The sequence below is a fragment of the Oncorhynchus masou genome, chromosome 19, assembly GCF_036934945.1.
Source record: "Oncorhynchus masou masou isolate Uvic2021 chromosome 19, UVic_Omas_1.1, whole genome shotgun sequence".
Lineage (NCBI taxonomy): Eukaryota > Metazoa > Chordata > Actinopteri > Salmoniformes > Salmonidae > Oncorhynchus > Oncorhynchus masou.
The window spans coordinates 24,065,342-24,084,445 of NC_088230.1; the positions used below are offsets into that span (position 1 = coordinate 24,065,342).

General features: G+C 43.8%; 1 protein-coding gene across 2 annotated transcripts in view; it reads right to left on the reverse strand.

Annotated features, from left to right (window-relative positions):
- Positions 1-162: 162 nt before the first annotated feature.
- The window catches only part of LOC135506037 (TGF-beta-activated kinase 1 and MAP3K7-binding protein 2-like), a 76,794-nt gene continuing 57,852 nt past the window's right edge, over positions 163-19,104 (reverse strand). Inside the window, exons 2-7 of one of the 2 annotated variants that reach the window (XM_064925401.1) lie at positions 17,965-18,163; positions 16,087-17,812; positions 10,977-11,137; positions 8,954-9,047; positions 8,088-8,168; positions 163-2,808 (exon numbers count right to left, since the gene is read on the reverse strand). In XM_064925401.1, coding sequence (XP_064781473.1) covers positions 2,669-2,808; positions 8,088-8,168; positions 8,954-9,047; positions 10,977-11,137; positions 16,087-17,812; positions 17,965-18,066 — 2,304 coding nt within the window. In that variant the 5' untranslated portion in view covers positions 18,067-18,163 and the 3' untranslated portion in view covers positions 163-2,668. Of the gene's footprint in view, positions 2,809-8,072; positions 8,169-8,953; positions 9,048-10,976; positions 11,138-16,086; positions 17,813-17,964; positions 18,164-19,104 lie in introns of both variants that reach the window. The other variant, XM_064925400.1, reaches the window with a different exon arrangement.

The window sequence follows — 19,104 nt, forward strand, 5'->3', positions numbered from 1 at the left end:
TTACACCGCCAAGCTTCCTGAACTTTATCATACCAACTATTTTAGGTCTCTACTGCCATCTACTGGAGTGAGGAGATGTGACAATCGTCATCACATCACTGCAAGCCAACAACCAATGGAATGGAATCTAAATGTGGAATATCTAGTAAGAAATCCAGAATATCAGAATAGATTTTTTTTTATTTTTTACAAATAACTTATCTGTTACAAAGACAGTTTTCCCAGCTAAAATCAAAAAAACACTTTAGTTATCCAAATTAGTTTTTTTTTATGAATAAAACATGTATTAACCGACTTCACACCGAGCTGCAGATAAAGCTGAACAATTTGTTTCTTTGGGGTTTTTACAGATTTTTTTTTTTATAAGTGCTTAAGAGACAACTAAGAATTTGGCTTCGACCGAATCAGTTTTTGACAATACTAAGCTTTGGTAAAAAAAAAAAAAAAACATCTTAATTTGTGACTGCATAGATTTTCAATACAAATGCCATTCTGAGGCAGTAATGTGTGGCAGCATTTCACAACGTGAAAAACAAACAATAATAACCCATTCCACAATGAAGGTAAAATCATTACAATGGTCAACTTTTAAACTATCCTCGTAAAAAAAAGCTTCACAGGACAAATTAAACCAAATAAAAACATGATTATACAATGAGGACAGACACTATTTTGTCTCACTTTATTGGAAATATAACAATGGCACTGTCCTTATTGTCTTTTATTAGAGATATTCTAAACTTCTGGCCAGGGGTAGATACGGTAAAGCACATACCTATATAAATATCTGCTGATTTGAAAGAGGAATACTTTAAAACATATTCATTTGGAACTTACCCAATTTATACTGCATAGCAAAATATTTTGATTCTGAAAGCCCTCAGGAAACAGTCGCCTTCCACCAAGCTGTACAAGGGCCTTAACACCTTAATACAATTACCAAAGTCCGTCTTTCTTTCATCCGACTCGAAAGCTTCTATTCTGATGCAAGTTTTAGGTGAACTGTAAAAATTCATGCATCTCTTGGCACTGAGGTGTAAAAGTCCCCAAATATTAAACCTACATTCCAGTTGTCAGATAAGATGGCAGTTTGTCATTCTGCTTATGAGCTTTTTTCACCTGTCCAAGAGCTCTTGCATCCTAAAAAAAACTCCTCCATCTTTCTTTTGACTTTGCTGCATCTGCAGATCGTACACAGGAAATTCAGCATATACACAAGCGATGAACTACAGACTGAGCGGAAGAAGTTTCATGACTGCATAGTTTTCATTCAACTGCGCCTCTTTTTTCCACAATGCTTCAATTCTCACAGAAATCAAGTAAAAAGCTTAAAAGGGACACCGTACTTATTGGTTTGAAAGAAAATGGAAACAAAACAAGACAAAACAAAGTAAATAAAGTCTATAAAGCTATACTTACAGGAAATACAAGTGATTCATAGTGAGGAAGAAGGCATTTAAGGCACATTCAAAAATGATGTACAGTAAAAAGCATAAGGGTATTTCCTCCCTCCATGTACTGTACACATAAAGCATGCAATTGAGTTTCCGTTCTTTTTACTCTAGATTGAAGAGACGCAGATTGATAAGGGACATTACAGAAGACGAGAGAAACGTTTTGGTGGCAGTAAGTTTCCCCCTGTCATCCTCTAGAAACAGCAACCAAACAAATAGTCCACAAGTAGTCTGTTCGTTTTCCCTTCAGGTGTGAGGTGACGGCTGACCAAAGTTCCCATTCCTGATTAGGCCATCACAGAAGAAAAAAATCAGCAAATGCACGTTGGCACCCATATTGGCTTACGTGTTTGTGTGTGCCAACACACTGCAGGACAACTTGTTAATACTGTATATGGAAAAGGCGAGGCACCCCCAGGGGTAAAGTCGCCTGCCGAGCGTTGAGCAGGAGGAGGGAGAGGGGGGTGACCCCATGCATGCAGAGACTCCAAGGTGAGGTATCATCCAACTCTGCTGGCTTAGCAAAGTAACACAACCTGTAAACACTATCCAGTCAAGCCTTCAGTGGATAGCATTCTACAAACCTTGGAGGAGGGGGGAAAGAAACAGTCCCAAAATGGAAAAAAACTACAAACCTTGGAGGAGGGGGGAAAGAAACAGTCCCAAAATGGAAAAAAACTACAAACCTTGGAGGAGGGGGGAAAGAAACAGTCCCAAAATGGAAAAAAACTACAAACCTTGGAGGAGGGGGGAAAGAAACAGTCCCAAAATGGAAAAAAACTACAAACCGTTGGTGGGGGAAAGAAACAGTCCCAAAATGGAAAAAAACTACAAACCTTGGAGGAGGGGGAAAGAAACAGTCCCAAAATGGAAAAAAACTACAAACCTTGGAGGAGGGGGGAAAGAAACAGTCCCAAAATGAAAGAAAAACTACAAACCTTGGAGGAGGGGGGAAAGAAACAGTCCCAAAATGGAAAAAAAACTACAAACCTTGGAGGAGGGGGGAAAGAAACAGTCCCAAAATGGAAAAAAACTACAAACCTTGGAGGAGGGGGGAAGGAAACAGTCCCAAAATGGAAAAAACTACAAACCCCTGTCCATTCATTTTCTTACCACTAGAAAAAGAAGGGAAAAAACAGTCTTTTCTAATGTAGTTTCTTTGATTCGCATTGAAAAGTGATGCGTGTTGTTGGTATTGTTGGCGTCTTTGTGGCTCAGAAGTGCCGTGGGAACTCGCACTGTTCACAGCGGTTGAGGGCGGGGTGGTTGAGGAAGGTGCAGGCCGTGCAGCTCCACTGCGTCCCCTCGTCTTCCTCCTGGTCTGCTACAGTCTTAACGCTCTTACTGCTCGATTCTGGATGGAGGGAGGGAAGGAAAGAGAGAGCGGTAGACGGAGAGGAGTTAGTCACCCAACAGACTCCAGAGATAAACACACAGACACACAGTCAGCTGTAGAACATCAATCAAAATGGGGTCAGACTGTCAAGGGTTGTTCCTTCAAATTATACCCTTGAATATTAGGGGTGTATCTAGCTATCACCATATACAGTGCTGTTTTGGTTTCTGCAATAAAACTGGAATATTGTACTTGCACCACTGATGGGTTGAATTGGCAGTTGTTGGTAGTTGGTGAATCACTCTGGTTCTTTCACTCTCCACGATGTGTATTGCACAAGAAAACACTTAATGCTAAGGAAATATCAGAGTGCTAGGAGAATCCTATCAAATGTTAAAAAAGCAACAACATGCAAACCTCTCATCAACAAATGTCAATGGTGCTTTCTTTGTGTGAAATGGCAACATTGTATCTGAAGGTCATCTGTTGTAAGATTGTTAGGAAAAGGTGTGCAGGGTGGCTTTGATAAACATTTAGTATTTTACCTTTATTAATCAGGGGAAACCCATTGAGACCAGAGTCTCATTTACAAGGGCCCTGGGAACAATAAACCAACATGATCCATCTCAATACAACACTAAAAATGTACAATTACACATTCAAATGCAAAAGCAGCAGATAAAATTACACATCAATCAAAACAAGTGCAGTTCTCCTTCAGCACATTCCTCATCAAAGTCCTGAACTGACCATTCGAGACCAGCGAGCCAAGCATCAAAGTGGCCTGCCGGTCATTCCATGCTATAGGGGCACAATTACTAAAAGCAATCTTCCCGGACTCTATGGAGATCTGCAAATCTTCTAGAACCAGCCAGTCTTGAGAGCGAGTCTAATGTTGGCTGGATTTCCAATTTAGAAGTGAGGTGAGTTAGTATGGGAGTTTCTGGAGAACTGCTTTATATACAAATAGCAGCCAATGTTGGGCCCTTCTGGTAGTCAGAGACTCACAGCCAACAGAACTATATAAAAGGCAATGATGTGTACGAAAATTGCCTCCAGTGATAGACTGAATCTAAAGGTTTTAAAACAGAGGCTGCTGGGTGCATGTAGATTATATCTTCATAGTCAGTACTAGGAGGGATGCTTGAACAATCTTCCTCTCGTTTTCAAAAGTAAGGCACAATTTCTTTCTATGAAGGAAACCGATCTTAAGTCTCAGCTTCTTTGTCAGTTTTTAAATGTATGTTTTAAAGGACAGCTTATCATCAACCCAAATACCTGAATACCAGCGGAGACTGGTGGGAGGAGCTATAGGAGAACAGGCTCATTGTAATGGTTGGAACGGTATCAAACACATCAAACACATGGAAACCGCATGCTTTACACCGTTCCATTCATTCCATTCCAACCATTACAATGAGCCCATCTTCCAATAGCTCCTCCCACCAGCATCCACCTCTAAATACTTATTATGAGGGACTTGCTCAATTTGGGCCCTTCAAGGTGCAGATACGCAGGTCTTTCAGGTCAATTTTACCTGGAGAACAACATAAACATTTTTGATCAACATTTATCACTGATTGAAGATAGGTGAGCAACTCTTGAATTGAATCAAAGCCAAGCTGAAGGTTGTGAATGGCCTGCTGCACTGAGGGGGCACAGGAATATTACTGTGTCATCTGCATAGATGTAGGCCCCAGTTATTATTATTCAGGGACAAACCAACAGTACTAATGTAAATAGTGAACAGTTAAGGGCCTTGTATTGAACCTTGTGGCACTCCTTTGGTTATGTTAATTAAACTGAACTCCATCAGCAGATATACATAGACTTCTGTCGTGCAGGTAGTTGTTTAACCAGCTGCTTGGTCAAGACCAATTTCAGATCGCCTCCATAGCAGGAGTGCATGATTAACCATATTGAATGCTTTCGACAGATCAATATAAAGCGCAGCGCCGTGCTGTTTCATGTCTAGTGCGTTAACTGCAGTGCCTTCAGAAAGTATTCACACCCCTTGACTTTTTCCACATTTTGTTGTGTTACAGCCTGAACATCAAAATGGATTAAATGTAGATTTTGTGTCACTGGCCTACACAAAATGCCCCATAAAATCAATGTGGAAATAAGTTTTTAGAAATGTTTACAAACTAATTAAAACTGAAAATGTTATGAGAAGCCTAATTAAGTTCAGGAGTAAAAATTTGCTTAACAAGTCACATCAGTTTAATGGACTCACTCTGTGTGCAATAGTAGTGTTTAACATGATTTTGAATAACTACCTCATCTCTGTACCCCACACACACAATTATCTGCAAGGTCCTCACTCGAGCATTGAGTCTCAAACACAGATTCAACCACAAAGACCAGAGAGGTTTTCCAATGCCTCACAAAGATGGGCGCCTATTTGGTAGATGGATCGTAATAAAAAAAGCAGATATTTAATATCCCTTTAAGCATGGTGAAGTTATTAATGACACTTTGGGTGGTGTATCAATACACCCTGTCACTACAACCACTCAGGGATTTCATCATGAGGCCAATGGTGACTTTAAAACAGTTACACAGTTTACTGGCTGTGATGGGAGAAAACTGAAGATGGATCAACAACATTGTAGTTACTCCACAATACTAACCTAAATGACCAAGTGAAAAGAAGGAAACCTGTGGAGAATAACAAATATTCTATCAACATGCATCCTGTTTGCAATAAGGCACTAAAGTAAAACTGCAAAAAATGTGGCAAAGAAATTAACTTTATGTCCTGAATATAAAGCATTTTGTTTGGGACAAATCCAACACAACACATCACTGAGTATCAGTCTTCATATTTTCAAACAGTGTGGTGTTGCATCATGTTATGGGTATGCTTCTCAATGGCAAGGACTAGGGAGTTTTTTTAGGATAAAAAGAAACAAAAATAGAGCTGAGCACAGCAAAGTCCTAGAGGGAAACCTGGTTCAGTCTGTTTTCCAGCAGACTCTTGGAGACAAATTCACCTTTCAGCAGGACAATAACCTAAAACACAAGGTCATATATACACTGGAGTTGCTTACCAAGATGACATTGAATGTTCCTGAGTTGTCTCGTTAAAGTTTTGTCTTAAATCAGCTTGAAAATCGCTGGCAAGACTTGAAAATGTCTCTCTAGCATTGATCAACAACCAATTTTTTTCTTTTTTCTTTATTTAACTAGGCAAGTCAGTTAAGAACAAATTCTTATTTTCAATGACAGCCTAGGAACAGTGGGTTAACTGCCTGTTCATGGGCAGAACGACAGATTTGTACCTTGTCAGCTCGGGGGTTTTGAACTTGCAAACTTCCGGTTACTAGTCTAACGAACCAACTTGACAGAGCTTGAAGAATTGTAAAAATAATAATGTGCAAATACTGTACAATCTAGGTGTGTAAAGCTCTTAGAGACTTAACCAGAAAGACTCACAGCCAAAGGTTATTCTAACATGTATTGACTCAGGGGTGTGAATACTTACCGAGTGAGTTAAATTAGATATTTCTATATCTCATTTTCAATAAATGTGAGAATTATTCTTAAAACATGTTTTACTTTGTCATCATAATGTGTGTAGATGGGTCAGAAAAACAATCAATTTAATCCATTTTGAATTCAGGCTGTAACACAACAAAATGTGGAATAAGTGAAGGGGTATGAATACTTTCTGAAGGCACTGTATGTCCTTTATGACTAGAGAAGCAGCCGAGATGGTGCAGTGTCCTGGCCTAAAGCCTGACGGGTGAGAATTCAGAATACAATTGTCTAAAAAGGACCACAGATGAGAATTTACCAAGAGTTCTAATATTTTCGCTGAACAATCTCAAGTTTTGAGATTGGGTGATAATTATTAAGATGTCAGGGATCACCACCTTTGTGGATGGGAAGAACACAAGGCCGACACAGTATGAAGGAGGAAAAGGAGAGGTTGGACAACTGGGACAGACACATGGACATACAGATGGATAGACAGAGCGACAGGTACCAACCCAGAGGGACAGACAGATAGAGGAACAGGCAGAAAGACAGATGACAGGCAGAAAGACAGACAGCTAGACAGACAGACAGCTACAGGTACCAACCCAGAGGGACAGACAGAGGGACAGAAGGAAATACAGAGGGACAGGAAGATGAGACAGACAGAAAAACAGACAGAGAGACAAACAGACAAGACAGACAGAAAAACAGACAGAGATACAGGTACCAACCCAGAGGGATAGACAGAGGGACAGGCAGACAGACAGAGGGACAGGCAGACAGACAGAGGGACAGGCAGACAGAGTGACAGGCAGACAGAAGGGCACGCAGAAACAGAGGGACAAACAGACAAGACAGACAGAAAAACAGACAGAGATACAGGTAAAACACAGAGGGATAGACAGAGGGACAGGCAGATAGACAGAGGGGCAGGCAGACAGACAGAGGGACAGGCAGACAGACAGAGGGACAGGCAGACAGACAGAGTGACAGACAGACAGAGGGACAAACAGACAAGACAGACAGAAAACAGACAGAGATACAGGTACCAACCCCGAGGGATAGACAGAGGGACAGACAGACAGAGGGACAGGCAGACAGACAGAGGGACAAACAGACAAGACAGACAGAGATACAGGTACCAACCCCGAGGGATAGACAGAGGGACAGGCAGAGGGACAGACAGACAGACTGAAAGACAGACAGAGTGACAGACAGACAGAGGGACAAACAGACAAGACAGATAGAAAAACAGACAGAGATACAGGTACCAACCCCGAGGGATAGACCGAGGGACAGGCAGACAGACAGAGGGACAGGCAGACAGACTGAAAGACAGACAGAGTGACAGGTACCAACCCAGAGGGAGAGCAGCAGGGGGAGGAGGGGCAGAGGAGGGTTCCATGGTTAGGGTGGAGGTGACATTAAATGTTCTCCTGTCTTTCCCCAGGCCCTCTGGCTCTGACAGGTCCCAAGCACAGGATGAAGGGAAGGAAGGAAGAGATTGAGGAGAGGAATGGCAGGGAAACAAAGATGACAGATGCAGAGGTGAAAAATACAGCATGTATGAATGAAAACCCTAACAGACATGAAAACAGTTAGGATGAAAGAATACATGATGTAATGAGAATTGACCAGGATAGAAATAAATACCTGTTAGAAACTATCACAAGTACAGATCTAAAATCCAAGTACTAATAGATATTAATTTATAACAAAGTTTAAAATTACAGATGGTAGTGGAAGCACAAGAGAGTCTGGTTGTCCAGAGGCGACCATGCAACCTTTTCTAAACTTACCAACAGATAAAGTACCTTTGGGTTTGGGTGGGACAGGACCTAGGAATCCAATGTTGTCATAGAAGTTATGAATGGCACTGGGATTAAAGTGTGGTCCTGCAACAAACCAAAACAAGGGATTGCAATACAGGACAGAGACTGCACCAAAGCCATCCTAAGCTAAATTTAAATAGTGAGCATCAGTATAGCATATGAACATACATACACCAGTCACACATATGACCCAAGTAAAACACTGCAGTCAAACACCTTAAGTTTTGGCCTATATCACAAAAACAAATAAACTTAGAAAACAAACCCATAACACTTTACTCCTAACATATTTGTCTGTTGGCTTCAGTAAGAGGCCATATTCATATCTGAGCCATGCTTGTTTCTCCGTATTTCACCTGTGTGACTGTGCAAGCTGGTGTATTAATCCTGTTGGCCGTGGAGAGCTGCCAGGGGGCCTATAAATCGCGTGTTACCAACTAGCAACAGGATGCAATTCAGGAAACAACTGGTTGTTAACATTACAATGGCAGCACCTTGACTGCGTGTGCCGAGGGGATGTGACCAGACTAGGCCTGGCAGATGCAGACCTACTGCTACTACTACAGCTGTACTGTACACTCCACAGGTCATTTCCCCCTCTCTGCCTCGCTCTGCTACGCAGTACGTTCCCCATTACAGAATACACAAACACTACTAAACATGAAATGAGCACCAGGCTGAAGCTGAACCTTCCTTGCATTGCTAAAGACTGCATGTTGAAACACCCACAGTACACCATAAACACACTGGACATACAAGCACATGTATGCACACCACACACAGAGAGCTGGTGTTTCATTCATCACAACACTGACAAGCACACCCAGCAAACCAAATGAGCCTCCTACCTTTTGTTTGAAGGAGATCGATTTCTTTAGTTAAGCAGTCAATGTCGATCTGCAGTATCCTGTTGTTGCATCGCAACTGCTGCATTTCCTCAATCTGATAAGAGAGAATGAATCAGGTTCATATAAACCGCCATTTACAGACAGACAGGCAGCACTGTCTGCTGAAGAGACACAGTGGAGGAGTAGAGAGGGTGACAGCCTAGGCACAAGCTGTACAGTACTGACACACAACACAAGCCTAGCCTATATTACGTCAATGGAGGTGCAGGGAGCCAAGTGGGCTAACACCGCAGAAGGAGAGTTCTCTCCAGATCTCTCTGGCCTAGTGAATACACAGAATACACAACTCAAGAGCTACTGAGCTGAACTCCGGGCTTTTAACTTGACCATCCATGTCCCCTTTTTCCTCTCCTGACTAACACACTGATAGCTGACAAAAAACGAAAAATCAAAGCACCACTTGATTTTGCATTCTGATATATTTCAACAAACTCACAGCTGCACGCTTAATGTAAACATGACGTTGGGTGAAAACATGGAAGTGTGTGTGCGTTTTTACCCCAAAGAATCATGGATTCCTTAGAAACATACAGTAAATACACTATGTGACTTAGGAGTGAGTTATGAAGTCAAATTGCCATGGATCTGCTAAGACTGATCAATATCTCAAACATTTGAAGTAATTTCTTATCAAGTCGGATATCTATGAAGATAATATGCAGTTAAATCTGTAGTAAACAAAAGTTAACAAACTAAACGCATGAATACAGCTCAGGAGGATGCTGAGGGGAGGAGGGCTCATAATAATGGACGGAACTGAGCAAATGGAATGGAATTAAATACCTGGGAACCATGTGTTTGATGTATTTGATACCACTCCACTGATTCCGCTCCAGTCCTTACCACAAGCCCGTCCTCACCAATTAACTTCTTGGAACTCTAGGGGCGCAATTTCATTTTTGGATGAAAAACGTTCCCGTTTTAAACAAGATATTTTGTCACAAAAAGATGCTCGACTATGCATATAATTGCTACTGTTCGAAAGAAAACACTCTGACGTGTCCAGAAATACAAAGATCTTCTCTGTGCGTGCCCTTTAACGTGAGCTTCAGGCAAAACCAAGATGAGATGGCATCCAGGAAATGACAAGGATTTTTGAGGCTCTGTTTGTCATGATCTCCTTATATGGCTGTGAACGCAAGAGGAATGAATCAACCCTCTCTGTCGTTTCCCCAAGGTGTCTGCAGCATTGTGACGTATTTGTAGGCAGATCATTGGAAGATTGACCATAAGAGACCACATTTACCACGTGTCCGCCCGGTGTCCTGCGCCGAAATTGGTGCGCAAAAGTCACCTGCCAGTATTTTTCCAAGGAATACAGAGAGGAAAGCAAGCTTCCACGAACTGCATGTCAATGAAGAGATATGTGAAAAAACACCTTGAGGACTGATTCCAAACAACGTTTGCCATGTTTCGGTCGATATTATGTAGTTAATCCGGAAAAAGTTTTACGTTGTAGGTGACTGCATTTTCGGTTCGTTTCAGTAGCCAGGCGCAATGTAGAAAACGGAACGATTTCTCCTACACACAGACGCTTTCAGGAAACACTGCGCATTTGGCATGTGACTGAGAGTCTCCTCATTGAAAACATCAGAAGCTCTTCAAAGGTAAATGATTTTATTTATTTGGTTATCTGGCTTTTGTGAAAATGTTGCGTGCTACATGCTACACAAAATGCTATGCTAGCTTTGCATACTCTTACACAAATTAGTCCATTTCTATGGTTCAAAAGCATATTTTGAAAATCTGAGATGACAGTGTTGTTAAGAAAAGGCTAAGCTTGAGAGCAAACGCATTATTTTAATTTTATTTGCGATTTTCAGAAATCGTTAACGTTGCGTTATGCTAATGAGCCTGAGGCTTTAGTCACGATCCCGGATCCGGGATGGGGAGTTTCAAGAGGTTAAAGTGCCACCAACCTCCTGTGACAGTAGCTAGGAGAGTAGTGTCTGTGGGGACTTACCGAGGGGATTTGGGACTGGGAGTTGGATCGTTCTAGCCGTCTCCTGGTCAGATCGTTCTCCATCTCGTTGACTTCCTCTTTTAGCTTCTCCAGCTTCTTCTTCTTCAGCTCCAGCTCATGCCACAGCCGGTCCATGCGGGCCTTCTGGTGAACCAACAGGGCTACAAGATATATAGTCCACATTAACACAACAAAACTGACATGGGGGCAGACTGATGGCTTAGACCAGTGCTCTCCAACCCTGTTCCTGGAGATCTACCCTCCTGTAGGTTTTAACTCCAACCCTGTTCCTTGGAGATCTACCCTCCTGTAGGTTTTAACTCCAACCCTGTTCCTTGGAGATCTACCCTCCTGTAGGTTTTAACTCCAACCCTGTTCCTTGGAGAGCTACCCTCCTGTAGGTTTTAACTCCAACCCTGTTCCTTGGAGATCTACCCTCCTGTAGGTTTTAACTCCAACCCTGTTCCTTGGAGATCTACCCTCCTGTAGGTTTTAACTCCAACCCTGTTCCTTGGAGATCTACCCTCCTGTAGGTTTTAACTCCAACCCTGTTCCTGGAGATCTACCCTCCTTAGGTTTTAACTCCAACCCTGTTCCTTGGAGATCTACCCTCCTGTAGGTTTTAACTCCAACCCTGTTCCTGGAGATCTACCCTCCTTAGGTTTTAACTCCAACCCTGTTCCTTGGAGATCTACCCTCCTGTAGGTTTTAACTCCAACCCTGTTCCTTGGAGAAATACCCTCCTGTAGGTTTTAACTCCAACCCTGTTCCTTGGAGAGCTACCCTCCTGTAGGTTTTAACTCCAACCCTGTTCCTTGGAGAGATACCCTCCTGTTGGTTTTAACTCCAACCCTGTTCCTTGGAGAGCTACCCTCCTGTAGGTTTTAACTCCAACCCTGTTCCTGGAGAGATACCCTCCTGTAGGTTTTACCTCCAACCCTGTTCCTGGAGAGCTACCCTCCTGTAGTTTTTGGTATTTTATTAGGTTGTGAAAGCCACAGCTACTCTTCATGGGCTCCACACAGAACATTAAACATAACATAATACACAAGATTAATAGACAGGAACAGCTTCAGGACAGAACTACATACATCTAAAAATGGCACACATAGCCTACATATCAATACATACACACAAAATATGGCGTTGTGCCATGAGGTGTTGTTTTGTCTGGGGTTTTTTAACCAGGTTTTCTGTTTATTTCAGCAATATGAGGTGGAAGGGAGTTCCATGCAATAATGGCTCTATATAATACTGTACACTTTCTGGATTTTTGAGACTATGAAACCACCCGGGTGGCATGTCTGGTGGGATAAGTGTGTGGGTGTCAGAGCTGTGTGTAAGTTGACTAAGCAAACAACTTGGAATTTTCAACATGTGAATGTTTCCTATGAAAAGAAGTGATGCAGTCAGAATCTCCTTAACTCTTTGACAAGAAAGACTGGCATGCATAGGATTTACAGTGACTTCGGAAAGTATTCAGACCCCTTGACCTTTTCCACATTATGTTACGTTACAGCCTTATTCTAAAATATTCAGACCCTTTGCTATGAGACTCGAAATTGAGCTCAGGTGCATCCTGTTTCCATTTATAATTCTTGAGATGTTTCTACAACTTGATTGGAGTCCACCTGTGGTAAATTCAATTGAGTGGACATGATTTGGAAAGGCACACACCTGTGTATATAAGGTCCCACAGTTGACAGTGGATGTCAGAGCGAAAACCAACCCATGAGGTCGAAGGAATGTCCATAGAGCTCCAAGACAGGATTGTCGAGGCACAGATCAGGGAAGGGTACCAAAGCATTTCTGCAGCATTGAAGGTCCCCAAGAACAGTGGCCTCCATCATTCTTAAATGGAAGACTCTTCCTAGAGGCCAAACTGAGCAATCGGGGGAGAAGGGCCTCGGTCAGGGAGGTGACCAAGAACCTGATGGTCACTCTATTAGAGCACTAGACCTTCGCTGTGGAGATGGGAGAACCTTTCAGAAGGACAACAATCTCTGCAGTACTCCACCAATCATGCCTTTATGTTAGAGTGGCCAGACAGATGCCACTCCTCAGTAAAAGGAACATGACAGCCCGCTTGGAGTTTTCCAAAAAGCTCCTAAAGACTCTCAGACCATGAGAAACAAGATTCTCTGGTCTGATGAAACCAATATTGAACTCTTTGGCCTGAATGCCAAGTGTCACATCTGGTGAAACCTGGCACCATCCCTACGGTGAAGCATGGTGGTGGCTGCACCATACTGTGGGGATGTTTGTCAGAGGCAGGGACTGGGAGACTAGTCAGGATCGAGGGAAAGATAAACGGAGCAAAGTACAAAAGAGATCCTTGATAAAAAACTGCTCCAGAGCGCTCAGGACCTCAGACTGGGGTGAAGGTTCACCTTCCAACAGGACAATGACCCTAAGCACACGGCCAAGACAATGCAAGAGTGGCTTAGGTACAAGTCTCTGAATGTCTTTGAGTGGCCCAGCCAGAGCCCGTACTTGAACCCGATCGAACATCTCTGGGGAGACCTGAAAATGGATGTGCAGCAACGCACCCAATCCAGTCTGACAGAGTTTGAGAGGATCAGCAGAGAAGAATGGGAGAAACTCCACAAATACAGGTGTGCCAAGCTTGTAGCGTCATACCCAAGAAGACTCGAGGATGTAGTCGTTGCCAAAGTTGCTTCAAAAAAATATGGATTAAAGGGTCTGAATACTTGTGTAAATGTGATATTTCAGATATATATTTCTTTATAAATGTTCTAAAATGTCTAAAAAACAGTTTTTGCTTTGTCATTATGGGTTATTGTGTGTTGTTTGATGAGGAAACAACTAACAATTTAATACATTTTAGAATAAGGCTGTAACATAACACAATTTGGAAAAAGTCAAGGGGTCTGAATACTCTCCAAATGCACTGTGTATTAGCCCACTAATTAAAATGAAGCGCAAGATGTGCCGCTCTGTTCTGGGCAAGCTGCAGCTTAACTAGGTCTTTCTTAGCAGCACTTGACCACATGGCTGGACAATAATCAAGATAAGACAAAACTAGAGCCTGCAGGACTAGCTTCGTGGAGTGTTGTGTAAACAAGCTGAACATCTCTTTATTACGGACAGACCTCTCCCCATCTTTACAACCATTGAATCCATATGTTTTTACCATGATAGTTTACAATCTAAGGTAACACCAAGTAATTTAGTCTCCTCAACTTGTTCAACAGCCACACCGTTCATTAACAGATGTAGCTGAGGTCTACAGCTTTGGGAATGATTTGTACCAAATACAATGCTCTTAGTTTTAGAGATGTTCAGGACCAGTTTATTACTGGCCAACCATTCCAAAACGGACTACAACTCCTTAAGAGTTTCAGTAACTTAATTAGCTGTGGTTGCTGACACGTACAGTCATTGGTAAAAAAATAGAAAAAAAGTAAAGGTGCCTAGAAAACTACCCTGGGGTACACCACACCCTATTTGTTTGACATTAGAGAAGCTTCCATTAAAGAAAACTCTCTGTTCTATTAGATAGATCTGAATCCACGATATGGCAGAGGTTGAAAAGCCATAAAACATATGTTTTCTCAACAACAGGTTACGATCAATAGTATCAAAGGCTGAACTGAAATCTAACAATATAGCTCCCACAATCTTCTTATTATCAATTTCTTTCAACCAATCATCAGTCATTTGTGTCAGTGTTGAGTTTTCACGCCAACCCCAGTTGTAACTAACCTAATTTAGCTTATTAACCAGCTAATTAATATAATTAGGTGTGCTAGATTAGGGTTGGAGTGAAAACCTACAGGACGGTAGCTCTACAGGAACCGGGCTGGAGAGCCCTGGCTTAGACAATCTCTGAGAGCTGAAGGGCCAGGTTGACAACCAAATTTACAGTACAGGCTTACCGCTATAGCTAAATGCATTTCCCCTTTCGGAAATATCCGGTACGTGCAGTGGGCTGAGTAAGAATCATACATTGAGTAAAAATCATACAGTTCCATAATTGTTCTTCATTTCATGGCCTACTTCAGAAAGGGCTTTTGGGGGAGTCAACATTGATCCTGGGAAAACGTTGCTTATAACGCATCATAAGAAGTGTTATATTGTCTTATTACGCATTCATAAAATGCTATATGTTATGCGGAAATGAGCTGTCCCTGCTTTTCTAATTGTAACATACAGTGACAGTCTAGGCCTACATGTCATAAACCTTTCACCTCAACAACAACTACCCCCCCCCATGCACAGAAATAACAAAGTAAAGAGCAAAAACAATACTAGGCCAAGCCAAACTGGGAATGTCATGTGAGCCAGAGAAGAATGCATGGAGAGGGCTGCCTGCAGTGAAAGATAAGGGGCAGAAGACCTAGGCTCAGGGACGTGGAGAGAGAAGAGAAGCCCCACAGTAGTCACAGCAGCATGAGTGAGCGCCTAGCAAGACCCACAGGCACTGACTCGCACGTAATCCAGTCAAAAGTCCAAAAAAGGAAACACTGCGCTCCAACACATTTGACTCACACTGCCGCAGTCAAAGGGCTGTCAGTGTAAATCCAGCATTACTGCAGCCGACTCATGCTGCAATCACACCCCACTCCATGCGAGTCACCTTTAAGAATGTATCTATCTACTCCCTCAAATCAGGCTTAGATGAAGCAGGGTTTTAAGACCGATAGCTATTTAATGAGACCAGCGTCTACACAATTTGGCTTTAAAAATGCATTAGTGTCATCATATGGAAATCCAAGTTAAAACAAGGTATAAACGATAAGCAATAGTCAAATTACTTTCTTGGCAGAATGCAGTGGAAAAAGCATTTACTACTGGTGGACAAAAGTGTATACTATTCCTTATTGTTATGAGGGCAAGTTACTCTCTTCAAAATTACTGAAGCCTCTTTCAACCATTATACTTTGTAAGTGGATGTTATATCTCTTTGGCCACTTGACTTTTGTTGCACAACTTGATCTGCATGTGACTGAGGGATACTGTTGTTCAGCCTAAGAATTGCACAATGAACTATATCCTGGTGTGTTTATATAATTCCATAGACTGTGAACGTCGACAATGCAAAGCAACTAACAGATGAAAGAGTTTAGGAACCCTAATCTGGTCTCACCTTGTGTGTATGCTGCGTCATCTGAGCCCATGCTGAGTCTGCGTGGCTCACTGGGCCTCTCCCTGTGTACAGACAGTGGGTCTGAGAGATGATGTGGGTCAGGCTCCACAAAATGGTGGTCCGAGGGGAGGCTGAGGAGGTTGGTAGCCTCAAAGGTGGGGGACACGACGCCGGGGGACACAGCTGGGGGCTTGTTGGGGGACACGGTGATTTTGAAAGTGTACTTGGTGTTGGGCTGGGTGACCACCACTCGGGGCGAGGTGGCTGTGCCTGCCCCTCCCATAGACGCGCGGGACTTGGGCGGGTGGTGGTGGATGTAGGCGGGGCCCATGCTCACCTGGCCCCCCATATTGCGGGGCCCCTGGGACCCGTGCGGAGGTGGTTGAGCAGAGATGTAGACGGTTGGAGGGTTTCTGCCCCCACCGTCATCGTTATTAGCAGTAATGTAAAACTTGGGCTGGGAGCGAGAGCCAGATGAGGCCATGTTGGCCTCTTCAGAGGGGGTGGTAGCAGCAACAGTGGGCGGGCTGGCAGAGATGTAAACAGTGGGCTGGCTGCGGCTCAGACCTGGGCCTCCGATGGACAGGGGGGTGGTGGTTGGGCCAGGTGCTGCCCCAACAGAGGAGGAGGATGAGGGGCAGGAGGAGGAGGTGGAGGAGTTGGAGCGGGGGCCACTGCTGGTGCGCAGTGTGGTCGTGGTGGAGTTGCTCCTCTGGGGAGATTCAAGTTTGATCTCTATCTGGTTCTTGCGCGGTCCGGTGGAGATGTTCTGGATGTTGTACTGGCTGAAGGAGGACATGCCTAAGGGCATGCCAGAGGAGGAGGCACCAGAAGAGGAGCCCTGACCTCCAGAGGGGGCCTGGAGGATAGAGGAGGGGGCCTGTGGGTTGGTGGGGGAGCTGATGGGCATGTAGACATGGGAGGTCTGGTGGCCCTGTGACTGGTGCTGTGAGGTATGTGAGGAGCCGTGCTGGTGCTGCTGGGAGGAAGGGCCTGTCCAGGAGCCAGGCAGTGAGGTGGGATGGGAGATCTGGTAGATCTGCTGCTGGGGTTGGGAGGTGGGGCTGTACTGGGCCCTTCCTGCCTGCTGCTGAAGCTGCTGCTGGCTTTGCCGGGTTGTACCGCTGGGCTGGGTCACGTAAGGCCTTATGTAGATAGAGTTACCCTGTGGACTGCTCAAGCCGGACTGTGTATGGGGCCCGCCGTGTATGTGCAAAGAGGTGGGGGTGTTGCGACCAGTCTGGATGTTGGGGGCCAGGGTGACGGTGATGGGGTTGAAGCGGGGCATCTGCTGGCCATGTTGGCCCATGGATTGTCCTTTCCCCCCCAGCTGGTAGAGTCCCAGGTGCTGGGGCGGCTGGGTCTTGCGCGTGGGCTCCATCACGCCAAACACATTGAGGCTGGCGGGCACCTGCACCGGGGCTGACTGGGGCTCCTGCTGGAAGAAGTCACTATTCGGGGGCTGTCCTGTCTGTAGGGGCCCGTCACTCAGGCTAAGACTGTGGGACAGTGTCCTGCTGCCGTTCATCCTCAGGCCGTCCCTTCCCGGGGTCGCATGCACATTCTGAGACTGAGACTGCAGGCCCAGGTTCAGCTGGGTCATGGGATTCCGGAACCTGATGAAGCTGGGGTCGTCAGTGTAGTTGAGTTTGCCTCCTTTGCTGTACAAGTAGCCTGGGCTTACTTGAGACAGGTACTCACAACAAGCGTCCAAATTGTTGTTATTCTGAGGAAAATAGAAGGTTCAAATCAGTCATTTGTGATGAGAACTGGTGTTACATATATATATATATATATATATATATATATATATATATATATATATATATATATATATTTGTAACTAATGGATTGAAAATGAGGAGACACTAGACTCACATGCAGAACACACTGGGAAACAACACCCTCTGGAACTTCAGGGAACTTCTGGCGCAGGTCGTGCAAAACCTGAATGTCAATCTGGTGGCTTCCCTGGGCCATTCGTGTATTGCCAGGTCAAGACTGCTCTGCTTGCTCCGTTCAGCACACTGACGATGCATCAGTGGTGGCAGCACCTCAGCCACAGCTTGAGCATCTTCTGGAAAACAAACACAGAGATGTTTAGGCTAGCACCCAGAGTTGTAACCGAACATGCACACACACTGTTTCATACTCATACTCCTGTTCTAAACACAGTAAAGACAGTGTGAACTGTATGTGTACCAGTCTGTGTTCTGAAAGGATGTTAATAACAAGGTAGGCGTATGCGTGTTGCAGTGACAGGAAAGCAGGGAGCACATACGGGAAAGAGGAAGGGGGGATACCTAGTCAGTTGTACAACTGAATGCCTTCAATTGAAATGTGTCTTCCGCATTTAACACAACCCCTCTGAATCAGAGAGGTGCGGAGGGCTGCCTTAACCGACATCCACGTCTTCGGCGCCCGGGGACATAGCAGCCTATTCAAACTTCATACTAGTGATAAACACCCGTCAGACATTTTAAAGTCGCCTATTTCATTATGGTGGTGAGCTTTCAAAACAATATATCAGAAACCCTTGTAATATATGAAAGGCATTCATTTCACAGCCCTTCTCATCCCCAAAAGCCTCTTAATAAAAAAGTAGGAAACCACCTTGGACTATTGAGGAAGCAAAGCCTTTCAAACCGATCTTAACGTCAACATTCTATTATTAAGGACTGAGAAGACCCAAACAGTAGTCCCTAGTGTTGCAGCAATCTGCACATAATCATCAGTTAAGCCTCAAAGTCAATACCAGCACTACAGTGGAGCTTTGAGGCAAGCAGAAACACTGCCTTACTTCTGATAGACCAGCCAGAGCACGGAGAAGCAAGGCCACAAAGTGTGATGCTGACCTTCAAGAGCACGGAATTGATGATCAAGCTCTGTGACAATTTTGGCCTAAATTGAACTTCACAAGTTAAAAGCAAATACTTGACCTAAATCGGACTACAATGAGTGAGGATGAGTATTCAAGTGAAAAATGGAATCAAAGAGAAGATGCTCCGCTATGACAAA